Source organism: Enoplosus armatus, chromosome 13 (genome assembly GCF_043641665.1).
Source record: "Enoplosus armatus isolate fEnoArm2 chromosome 13, fEnoArm2.hap1, whole genome shotgun sequence".
NCBI classification, from domain to species: Eukaryota; Metazoa; Chordata; class Actinopteri; order Centrarchiformes; family Enoplosidae; genus Enoplosus; species Enoplosus armatus.
This window is the reverse complement of record NC_092192.1, coordinates 6,041,652-6,053,082: the sequence shown is the minus strand read 5'-3', so window position 1 is coordinate 6,053,082 and position 11,431 is coordinate 6,041,652. Positions and strand designations below refer to the sequence as shown.

At 42.9% G+C, this 11,431-nt stretch overlaps 2 protein-coding genes across 3 annotated transcripts in view; one reads left to right on the top strand and one right to left on the bottom strand.

The window, feature by feature from the left end:
• Positions 1 to 1,742: 1,742 nt before the first annotated feature.
• smg8 (SMG8 nonsense mediated mRNA decay factor) lies at positions 1,743 to 11,250 on the bottom strand. 2 transcript variants are annotated; one of them, XM_070917514.1, is made up of 6 exons: positions 11,243 to 11,250; positions 6,690 to 7,314; positions 5,458 to 6,361; positions 5,106 to 5,251; positions 3,579 to 4,463; positions 1,743 to 2,003 (listed from the first exon to the last, which is right to left on the bottom strand). In XM_070917514.1, exons 2-6 carry the CDS (start codon positions 7,311 to 7,313, stop codon positions 1,791 to 1,793), a joined length of 2,772 nt encoding a protein of 923 aa, XP_070773615.1. In that variant the 5' UTR covers position 7,314; positions 11,243 to 11,250; the 3' UTR covers positions 1,743 to 1,790. The 2 variants fall into 2 exon arrangements, with proteins under 2 accessions (XP_070773615.1, XP_070773614.1); XM_070917513.1 differs by lacking the exon at positions 11,243 to 11,250 and having other exon boundaries at positions 6,690 to 7,313.
• Positions 10,930 to 11,431, top strand: part of ppm1e (protein phosphatase, Mg2+/Mn2+ dependent, 1E) — a 33,744-nt gene continuing 33,242 nt past the window's right edge. Inside the window, exon 1 of the mRNA XM_070917616.1 lies at positions 10,930 to 11,111. Coding sequence (XP_070773717.1) covers positions 10,930 to 11,111 — 182 coding nt within the window. The remainder of the gene's footprint in view (positions 11,112 to 11,431) is intronic.

Below are 11,431 nucleotides of genomic sequence, written 5' to 3'. Positions count from 1 at the left end.
CCTGGTTTCAGAAACCAGCATAGGGCATTATCCCGAGAGGTGAGGAATTTCAACACTTGTGCGAAGTGACTTCTGGAGCTCTGGAGGGAGCTTTCAAAAGTTATATTATTTAAGGCCTTAAAATTAATTACAAGGATTTTTGAATTAAATCTAAATTTGAAAGAAGCCAGTGTGATGAAGCCGGCACCGGGCTGATATAGAAACGCTGTGGAGTCGCTGTTAGCTAGCAGCATAATTTTGAACTAAACATCTGTAGTTTGACACAATAACATGTATCTGGGAATAAAACAGTCTCATAAGGGCCATCTCTCTGTCAGTTTAACTTTGGTCCAGGCTTGGATGATGTGGTGGTTTAAGATGAAGGAGTCCAACCCCATCTAGTGGACAGAAACAAAAACCTACCTGGAGGATTTTCTCTTTTGCTGCCATTCGTCTTAGTGAGAGGTTTCATTATCTGATGTAAGTTATATGAAGATTGATAGAAAAACAGAAATGAATGCTTCACTTTGTTCACTTTACCTCGACATCACTGACGAACAAATATCACTTACAGCATTATAAATAATAACATCTGACACAGAATGACAAACAGTTATTTTTATTTACAGAAAAACAGGAACATGTTCCTCTCCAGTATCCAGTGTCATCCAGGTGCGACTGGCTAGGAAGTAATCAGTGTTGCAGGAGGACACATGTGTCATGATACCATAAAGTGTACAGGTAAACCTTTACTGTACGTCTCCCTTTTTCGCATTTCTAAGCAATATACAAACATTTAATTAGGGTTATTTAAGGTTTACAACACACTATAATGTAGCTGTACGCAGACTTACTTTTTTTCACAAACGTAAATATTTGTCAACAATTAAAATTTCATTACAACTTTATTTTATTTTCTATTATACTGTCATTTATTATCGGTTTATACACCACCATCCACTTATGGGTGCCCGAGTTGTTATTGTTAGTATATTAATAAGCACTTATATCGGTTTACAACTACATTATAGTGTGTTACAGACCATTTATTAAATGCTTATAAACGCTAAATAGGGGGACTTGAATGTTGCGGAATTACTAAGAATTGACACTCGACTTTAGCCTCTACTTTAGTTCATTGTTGGTGACCTTTGTGATTCACAAGAGTACGTCTGGTTGTGCTCGAACAGAACTAGTTTGTACAATGTGTTGTTCCACCGTGTCAGAAATCAGAAGTGTAGAGTGGCGTGGTAGCGCACGCCACATAACTGCAATGTCCCTTCTTTGTTTCCTGTCTGCGTGTCAACTGTCGAATAAAAGGCAAAAATGCCCAAAAGCATATCTTTAAATCTTTAAAAAGAAATAAAAAGTGTTTGTACACTTGAAAAGGGGACAGAAAAAGCAGAGAGAAGCTCACACCCTGCCTCCGCACAGCTGGCCGATCTGGGTGTGATTGTTGGTTTCATAAAGTGACAGAAATTAGTGGACCACAATATCCATTTCACTCCTGCAATAGCCCAAAAGAGTTAGAACAAATTCCTTACTGATGGTTTTGCTATTCTCAGAGCAAAACATGTCAAGTTATAACTTTGGGTGGCACTATAGGTTGGGTTCTTCCTCTGGGGAGCATGAAAGGGTTCAGTAAATTTCTTTGAATTTCAAAAATCCGTGGGGACTGTGAATGTCCACAGCACATTTCATAACACCCTTGTCCTGGACCAAAGTGACCTGATGAGGGCTGAAGAGGTCTGGGGGGTGTAAATAAATAAGAGTGGGTCCAGGAAGGCGAAGTCCCTCACACTGTGAAAGGTTCACTGTGGTGGAGGGTTAGCAGTGGTGGCCTTCAGGATGCCCCGCAGCACCTTGTAGTTGTTGAGTGGCTGGTTCTCTTTGGGGGGGTAACAGGGGCCGCGATCTGTTGCGTAGGAATAAGGGAACCGCAGGACCCAAAGACTGTCAGGCGGCAACACTAAATCTGTCTGCTCTGGATGGAAAACTGGGGAGGGAGGAGGACCTGGCTGTACCTGAAAACACATCAGAAAAAAACACAGTATTGTGAGGAATAATATGACATTTATATTAAAAATACATTCATGAGTCTCTGTTAAAACTACATATTCACACATACCATACAACTGAATTATTAGCCTAATCTCACAGGAAGTTCAGACATATATCACTATATCACATTCTGGATTATGTGTAAATATTTTACACAGGAAGTGTATTGTTGCCATGGAGACAGTGAGTTGGCTGTGGACTACAATTTTAGCTCCCTTCATTTAGTCTACATTTGTTTACATTTGGGCAAATTGACACCAATAAAAGTTTGCCGAATCAGCTATTAGCAGTTCCTGTTTGTAATGTACTCATGGATGTACAGACAACTATTACTGGATTATTCTGATACTGAAGAAAACTTAAAATTTGTGATGATCTCAGGCAAGTTCTGGAGTTATGAGGAGTGTCATTTTTTCTATGATTTACAAGCGGATTTATGGCCATTTATTCTGACTTTTATCATCTGAGATAATGATATCTTTAGAAGGTGTACATCAAACTGAATCTAAAAATATGTGTATCATGTCAGTAAACAACTGAAAATGTGATGCTTCTTAATGATAAAACTAGACAAATTCACAGTCTCACAGTCTCGAACAAAAGAAAAATGTGTTTAAATTCCCAGATCTTCGTCACTTGAGCTGGAGGAGTGTTTACAAAAGATGACTGTTTGACTAACCAGTGATCTCTGGAAAGTGTAGTGCACAGCAAGCACTACTGAGCACTAAAGATGGATTACAGGAGCAAAAACTGTTCCCACGAGGTTTTGACTGCACATCTAAATCCAGGGTTTCTGCAGAATTCAACAGGTTAAATTTGAGATTTTGAGGTTTTAAAACCTTTTCGATATCAAAGAGAAGCAATTTAATATGTTTTTCATGATCCTTCCATCCAGAGTATGATGGAAAACCAGCAGGGACGAAATGACCCAGAATCATTTATTACTATATCACATTTTTTCAGTGCCTTCCAGCAGTATATTACAATCATTTCTAACGATATAGTTAATTAAATTAATAACACCTGGACCTAGATAAGCAGCAAAAAATGGATGGATGAATGAACCAACTAAAAATGATTAATTTAAGCTCATTTCAGTTTTTGCTACAGCCAACACAATGAGCTTCTGTAGCTACAGGTCTGATGGTGCCGACTGAAACTCCACAAAAAGGGATTAAACAATCCCATTTTAAGTATTAAGTCTTTAACGTCTATAACAATCAGATACAAAAACATCTAATAAATGATATTACTGCCTATGGTAGGCAAGACTTTTGTAATTATATGTAAGAATTTTTAGTGCCCTTTAAGGCTTTTTTTGAGGAAACTATATCCCATGTTTTTTACGATAAGATGCTCACATTTAAACGAGGAAAACTGCAGACTATTTTAGTTTCTCTGCTCAACTGTTTTTCAAGGCAATAAAACTGTAAAAGCGGGCTTCTATCAATGTGTTTTTGAGAGTTTAAATAAAGGTTATACACATATACTACAGTGTCCTGGACAAAGAAGTCACAGAAGTGGAGTCAACGGTTTACCTGTGGGTTGAGGGTGACCTCCAGCGGGGTGTCAGGCACCACAATGTAAAGGCGAGTCAGCTGGGCGTAGTGAGGCTTCAGCCCACGGCCCTGGGAAGGGGAAGGGATGTACAGCGGCATGTCGGTGTTTAGCACCCTGGTGGCCGGGTCTTTGGAGCCCCCTGGCCCCAGCACTTTCACTATTTTATCAGGCCCGCAGCTGATGAAGCGTCTTCCCCTGCTGTCTTCATACTCAAACCCCACAAAGACCCGAGCCATATCATCCCTCCTGCGACTCCTACCGAGCCCTCCAGTGCTCCCTCGCTTTCCCACCAGGGATTTGTTGGGGGCTGGCCATGAAGAAGTGTTTCCATCAAGAGGCTCCGTCAGTCCTGCGTCCTCCTCCGACCGAGAGCGAATCACCAAGTCCCACGGCAAGAGGAAGGAAGAGCCGGGTAGGAAACCTGGCTGCTCCAGACCGGTATGGCAGTTGTACGTCTTGGCTGGGCCCAGTTTGATCAGCGACCAGCTAGAGAACTTGGGTAGCAGGCCCTTGGGGCAGCCAGAGTGCATCATACCCGGGAGGTACTCCACAGTGGAGGGCTGGCGGTCAACGAGGCTCGGCCTCTTTTGCTGAACTTGGGCTTCGGGTCCTTCTCCTTCCCCGTAGGGCCCCAGGCTGTCCGTGGACTGGCCTAGACTGAGAGCCAGGCTGAGGCTGGTGTCTCCGGGTGTGTGGCTCTGGGCTGTGCTTGGCTCCTTCAGCCTCTCTGCCTCACCAGACCTTGAGGCCTCACATGGGGGTCGCTGAGCTTGATTGCAGGCTGGGGCTGGGTCAGGAGTGCTGGGCTGGAACACTGGAAACTCAATTCTCTCCAGCTTCCCGCAACATTTCTCCTCCAGCATCTATTCAGGAAGAGAACATGTGTAACAAAGACGTGGAAAAACTAATATTTGAGGTGGAGTTTGGCAATTTGGCAATGTGTTTCAGATTTTAGATTTTATTATAAGAGTGATTGTTTGAATCTGCAGCTCCCCTCAGCTTCACAGAGCTTTATAGTCAGTTTCAGCTCATTGTTTAACTGTCCTGCTGCAGCTTTACTGTTTTGGTTCATTCTCATAGCGTTGTTTTGGTTGTTGTCTATTAGCACTGCTTTGAGTCACGTTCACCATATCAACTTAAAAATGGTAAATGACATGTCAATGTTGTGTTCACAACAAAAAAAATGAATCAGATATTGCAGGTTTAATGTTGTTTTGATGCCCTTTTCATCTATTGTATCCTCACCCTTTGCAGTTTTTCACGTTTTAATTTATGTTTAATTGTTGGATTTTTGCCTTTACTTTTATTGTCCTGTGTACACAAGGGCGCCTGCAAAAGAGAGTCCACTGGCATCATTGGACCACCCTGTATAAATAAAGGTTGACTGAATGGATATACCGTGAGATTTCTCTATTCTGTTTATAAGGTATGAGATATGTGACAACCAGTCAAAAGGAGCTGCCCTGCTGTGGTCCTCGGAGGGGGAGTGCAGTGTGAACCCTGACCTGGTAGAAGTCATAATTGGCAGCCTGGATGTCGAACGGATCCTCTCGAGGAGCCTGTTTCCTGCCACAGTTACAGGAGCTGGTGGAGCGCCCCCTGCTGTTGTGGTTCAGGATGGGCGGGTTTCGATCCATGTCTGGCTTCTCTCCTACAGAAATGAATGTCAGATTTATTGGTTTTAGTCGAACTTCTTTTGAGTATAAATAAATATGTATCCATACAGACACTTTAACACATTCAGAACTTTCTGCTGATGTTTGTAGAAGATGTTCAACTTTCCTGTGTTACAGTGTTACTTCCCACTACTAAATAATAACATAAACTGCATGGAAGATTCCAGTGTGCAAGAAGTACCTGACTGAGGCAGTAGGTGGAACTTGTGGACACAGTGTTGGTCAGTCAGGCTTCGCTCCTCACACAGCTGGTGGCCATTGCTCCAGAACTTGTAGCAGTCCTCATGAAGCTGCATTGCGTAGCGCTGGAAAGCCACGCCTCGGGCATGCTGGCTGTACACCCGCAGGGCCTGAGCCAGCTGGTTTTTGTGCACCGTAGTGGTGTAGTTATGGGGAAGATTGGACTGGTAGGCGCTGTGAGCCAGTGGGAGAGCTTTCTGGCACCTGTTCTCAGAGAACTTTGTGTCAGCATCGAGGAAACCCTCCAAAACCTTCAGCTGGCTTTGCACTTTCATGGCTAGCTCTGCTATTTCTTCGTCTGTGTTGCTAATTAGAACTTGGTGGAGTCTGGAGGCGACCTGGACCCATTTGGAGTAGGTCGGCAGCTCAAAGTGAGAGGGCTGTGGGTTGCGGCCGACGCTGTCGTCAAAGCCCTTCTTGGTCAGCACCAGCTCTATGTGCTGCCAGAGAAATTCCTTCAAGCTGTAGTCCACCACCTGACCGCCCATCAACACGCTGCCCGGGTCTCTGCTGAAGCCGGACTGCCGAGCTGAACGTCGCATCTGCTGGTAACGCCTCGGTCCCGACACCGTCGGGGTGGAGTCTTGGTCACACAAGACACAGTTGGACCGCAGCTGACCAAGCAAGGTACCCACGGGGTCCTCGTCTACTGCTGGTATCACGTACACAAACGCTTGGTTGGCGGGCACAGTGAACAAGCAGTTACTGCTTTGGTTGGTCAGGACTCTGCTTTTACGGAAGATGCGATAAATTTGGTCCTCCAGGGCATGCTGCAGCCTCCTCCTGGGAGAGTGCTTTTTGGGCTTGTCGGGGTTTCCTCCAGACTCGGACCCATTTGCAGAAACCTTTGCAATAACACACAAAAGAGGCGTCATTAAAATTCATATGAAACTTAAGGCCTTTTTTAACTCTGATCATGAAAAATGGCCATCACATTTTCCCAGTGCCAAAGTTAACATATTTAAGTTGCAGTCCCAAACCCAAATATATTCAGTTTGCTAACTCTGAAGACCAAGAAAATGTGCAAATATCAACATTTGGTGTGTGATGTTAATATAATCCTGTGTTTGAGGCCCTAATTGTAAGTGAACACAATGCATTTGTGGGTTTTGGGGAACCAGACGGTGGCCTGCTTTGCTTTAATTTTAAAAAGTACTTTATCAAAAACCAGACCTTCAGAGAGCCGTTCATCTGGAAAACGAAGAGCAGGCGCGGAGGGCAGGGCCGACAGTTCACCTTCCACTCTTTGGACACCGGACAGTCTTTGATGGCAGCCCGGATCAGGGGCAGGACCTTCTGTCGCAGGGCGTCCAGGGCTCGGAAGAGCCGGTCGTAGGTCACATCGAAGGTCTGGTTGGGGTGGACGAGCAGGAGGACGTGGCACACGGAGAACATGTAGAGCAGGTGGAGGCAGTGCTGTCTGTCCAGGCCTTTCCAGACCTCGTGGGTGTCGGAGTGGCCGGTGCCGGCGCCCAGAGACTGACAGGCCCGCAGCAGCTGCTGGCTGTCACAGATGGAGGAGAGCAGCAGGTACAGCACCCGGCTCTCCTGGTTGTAGAAAGCCTGGATGTGGCTGTCCGCGGAGCCGCCGTCCTCCGGTTCGCTGAACAGCGAGAAGATGTGTTTGTCCGCCAGAGTGTTAATAAGAGACTCCTTCGCCGGTCCGGACTGCATGCTGCTTTTACCGAAAATACCGACAACACACAGGCCGTCGTCCCGGTACACAGCGTCCTCCTGGAGGTCTGCCTTAAGCAGATCCCCCATATCCATAGGCAAAGCCATGTTTGCTTCCTTCATGTTGAAAATTCAGCGGTATAAAAACAACGACGCACGCATTTCCGGGTTCGTAAACTAAAATGTCCGAGTAGATGCAAGATTTGCTTTATAGTTCCACTGTCGGCTACTTGTGTTTTTCTACTTCATCCACTTTGTGGAAAAGTATATTTACTTAAGTAAAAGTAGCCATTACACACTGAAAAAATACTCCATTACAAGATTAAGTCCTGCATTAGGTAAAGTAAGTATTATTAGCAAAATGTAGCCTAATTGAAGTATTAAGTAAAAGTAGTCAATGCAGAAAATTGTCCCCTATAAGTGTTATATTATTGTAATACATGTTTTATTAATTGTATTTAATTATTATTATTGTTGTTATTGTGATGCATTCATGTGTAATATCATTTTACTGTTGTAGTTGGTCAAGGTGGAGCTAATTTTAAGTATTTTATATACTGTTTGCATGTATATACTGTTGTATCTCTAGCTCATCGTCTATCTAGCTCATCATATGCTTTGCATTTAAAGTCTTAATTTGTAAAGTAACTAGTAACTACAGCTGCACAGCTACAAACTCAGTGACTGTTAATCACAATGATAATTCTCATCAGAAAGTTTTGACCCTTGATCGGTTTAATCAAGACAAACAGTTATGTGATTGGCTGTCTGTTGCCTTTGGTCTGAATGGCCAACATGTGATTATTTAACAATTTTGTGGCTTTATTAGATATTGTGTCTGTATATTTATTTATATGATTTATTATGATTTATATTATGATGTGTTTATTTCTTTCACTTTGGGTCTCCATACCCGGAGGCCTACTTATACAAAGATTAAAACTTAAGTCCTTGGAGTATCACACAGTTTAGTTTAGTTTAGTTTTTGCCGGCAGAAAACAAAACAAGGTTAGACAAGAATAAGTGAAGGAATTGGGACAGAGTCACCTCCAAAAGCTCCACGTTCATCTTGAAGAAAGAATACACTCATAATACAGTAACAGGTTGTGTTCTGGGCACATACACCTGACAGACTGTTTAGGAAAAGATCCCATCCAGACATGTTTTAAGATTCATAAAAATTCACTGCATTGAATAATGATTTGTGTCTCATGTGAGTTTTCAGCAAAGAAAATTCAATTATCTAGTTAAAAATTCTTAAAATGACATGCAGACCTGCAAAAAAACATAACAAAATATAGAAAATGTTTCACATTTCCAAAGTTTAACTGCTGGAAAAAAGATGTCTCTACTGGTAGTTTCAAGTTTTCACATCATACTTGTTTCATACTGGACCACAATTGATGTCCAAACTAGTTTTGATGTCACAAATACTGTCTGGATGAATGTAAAAACAGCCAGCAAGTGTTCAATTCTGCACATTAAGGCTGCAGCTAATGATTATTTTCATTATCAACTAATCTGTTGAGAATCTAATTGTTTGTTTATAAAATGTCAGAGGAGTCCAATAATTTTCTGGGCATCATTCTGCACTGTGAAGGTCAAACATCAAAGTGAAGTTACAATCAGAATCAGAATCAGAATCAGAAATACTTTTTCAGTCTGTTGAGTGTCGACACTCAGAGGGAGGAGTTGAACAGTTTGATGGCCACAGGCAGGAATGATTTCCTGTGGTGCTCAGTTGTACATTTGGGAGGAATGAGTCTCCCACTGAAGCTGCTCTTGTGTCCGACCAGTATGTCATGGAGAGGATTTGAGACATTGTCCAAGATGACCCGCAGCTTGGACAGCATCCTCCTCTCTGACACCACCATCAGAGAGTCCAGCTCCACCCCAACAACGTCTCTGGCCTTGTAGATCAGTTTATTGAGTCTGTTGGAGTCCGCCACCCTCAGCCTGCTGCCCCAGCATGCAACAGCATAGAGGATAGCACTGGCCACCACAGACTGGCCAGTGCCAGAACATCCAATCAGCATCCAATAAACAATAAGCAGAACACACAGACACACACTTGTAAACGGATGAAATGGACATGTGTGTGTCAGCAGGAAAGAAAGAAGGACAGCTAAATATTTTCCAGACATGTGACAAGACAAATGTGGAAAATAATAAAAAATACAGCACTGCACTACGTCCACTTGTGCATTCATATGATGAGACGGTTCAAGCCATCGTGCTCTTCATCAGTTATTCAAGACTTTCAATGCTGCAGTTAAAAGCCTTTGAGACAAGTCACATGGTCACTTACTATATATATCACCCTGCTATAATGAAGCATCCTCATTTGTTAAAAGCCAGAATATAACTGGAAGCCACACTGAAAAAGTCTGAGGTTTCCAAAAAGGTAATTAAGATATCTTAAAACATGCTGAATGAAAGATATCTGGCCAAAACCACATTAATGACATGTTGAATTAAAGATTTGACAAGTCATAATTTGAACATATCTGGCATTCACATTTGGATAGGCAAAACTGACTTGCAGATTTCTCTAATGAGATTCAACATAATGCTTAATTCTTACTAGTCAGAATGTAATTAGAGATATCTTAATTTAAAGTTTTGACTGATCATGAATGCATTACATTATATCTGTATTATATGTAAATTTTGTCAATCTTTTATATGTTCGCCTCCTACAAGTACAAATTGCATGAATCACAAAATGACCACAAACTATTTATCGAATTATCAACAATTTTGATTCATATAAAAATTTCAAACAAAAACAGGAATGAATAGTTTTTGAAGCTTTTTTTATCTATAAAAAACAATCCTCCTTTACTGTAGATGAGCACTGGCGTGTTTCCAAAAGAATAACATTTTCATCAATATGTTCTCAGCTTTGTGGAGATGCATTTTCCAGCTAATACAAGGAGTTTTAAATCTTAAGAAGTGGGAGTCACTACATTTGGAGATACATGGGCAGGAAGTGTATTAAATGATTGTAATCTGAAAAGTAACTAGTAACTAAAGCTGTCAGACAAATGCAGTGCAGCAAAAAGTACAACATTTTATAAAGTATAAAGTTGCATAAAATGGAAATACTCAAATACAGTACTAGTACCTCGAATGTGTACTTAGGTCCAGTACTTGAGTAAGTTACACTCCACCATTGTTTGAACATGAACATTTTAAATAAAGTTTTTGTTATAAAGTTTACTTTTGCGAGAGTGAAACCTTGCTGAGATGATAAAAAAAAAAGATTTATGATATAATGCTGTTTTTGTTCTGAACTGCAGACATCATAAAACAGGCCACCTTCATAACGTCTACAAAAAAAGATCTCAGACGTCAGCGCTGCGTGCGCGTTCACGACCTCTACGTAAACCGCTGCGTTCTCTCTGACGTCACCGCCCTCTGATCATCCGAAATCCCCGATAACGCGATGCGCGTTCCCGCTCGGCTCTGAATGGGGGCTCAGTCCAGCTTGTGACCGCGAGTCCAGTAGTATAATCGTAGACACCACGGTCCCGCTCATCCAGTCAGGTCCGCTGTTTTCAGACACCCCGGTAGTCAACGGCTCTGCTCCTCCGGTACTACACATTCATTCAGGTAGTCTGATAGTGCACCGAGAGTCCAACTAGTTCGGTTAGTGTACTGACTCTTCTCTTCTTGCCCGGCAAGTTAGAGTTACTGACGGGCGGAGCTGTCTCTGTCTGTCCAGGAATGAGAAATGATGGCCGGCTCTACAGCAGAGGAGAAAACCTTCCGACGGTTCCTGGAGCTCTTTCTTCGGGAGATGAGAATGCCTCTGCAGGAGAGCGACCCGGTGCCGATGCGCCCCTTGTCGGACCTGGTGACTGAGGACGAGGTGGAGGGGGAATGCCTCGACCTGTGTCTCCAACACCTCTACAAATAGTTAAGTGAACACTTTCTGTCATGGCATGTTGTTATTTCCGCGCGTTTTAGCGCCGGTGTATGAAATGAAGTCAGTGTAGCGGCTAAATGGCGGTGTTTTCGCCGTCAGTATGTTGCTGTGTGTGAGCTGTGTGGAGGTGAGCGGGCTGCGACCCCGGCCGGGTCCTCATCTGATAAGCCGGGATGCCTCGCAGGGGGATGCCAGCCAGGCTACCCACTTCATGGCACGCTGGGTGTGTCCAACACCAAGTTTAGACAAGTGTCTTTTATTATGAGGAATTAAAGCTGAAGCAGAAGTTAAAAGCTGACACGCGACCAGG

What these genes read in the sequence shown, in the direction of transcription:
- smg8 (XM_070917514.1), bottom strand. Translation starts at nt 7,313, where the DNA reads ATGAAGGAAGCAAACATGGCTTTGCCTATGGATATGGGGGATCTGCTT. An exon ending in AGATGAACGGCTCTCTGAAG is followed by an intron (nt 6,362 to 6,689) that starts GTCTGGTTTTTG and finishes GTTATTGCAAAG; the next exon opens with GTTTCTGCAAATGGGTCCGA. An exon ending in AGGTCACCCTCAACCCACAG is followed by an intron (nt 2,004 to 3,578) that starts GTAAACCGTTGA and finishes ATGTGTTTTCAG; the next exon opens with GTACAGCCAGGTCCTCCTCC.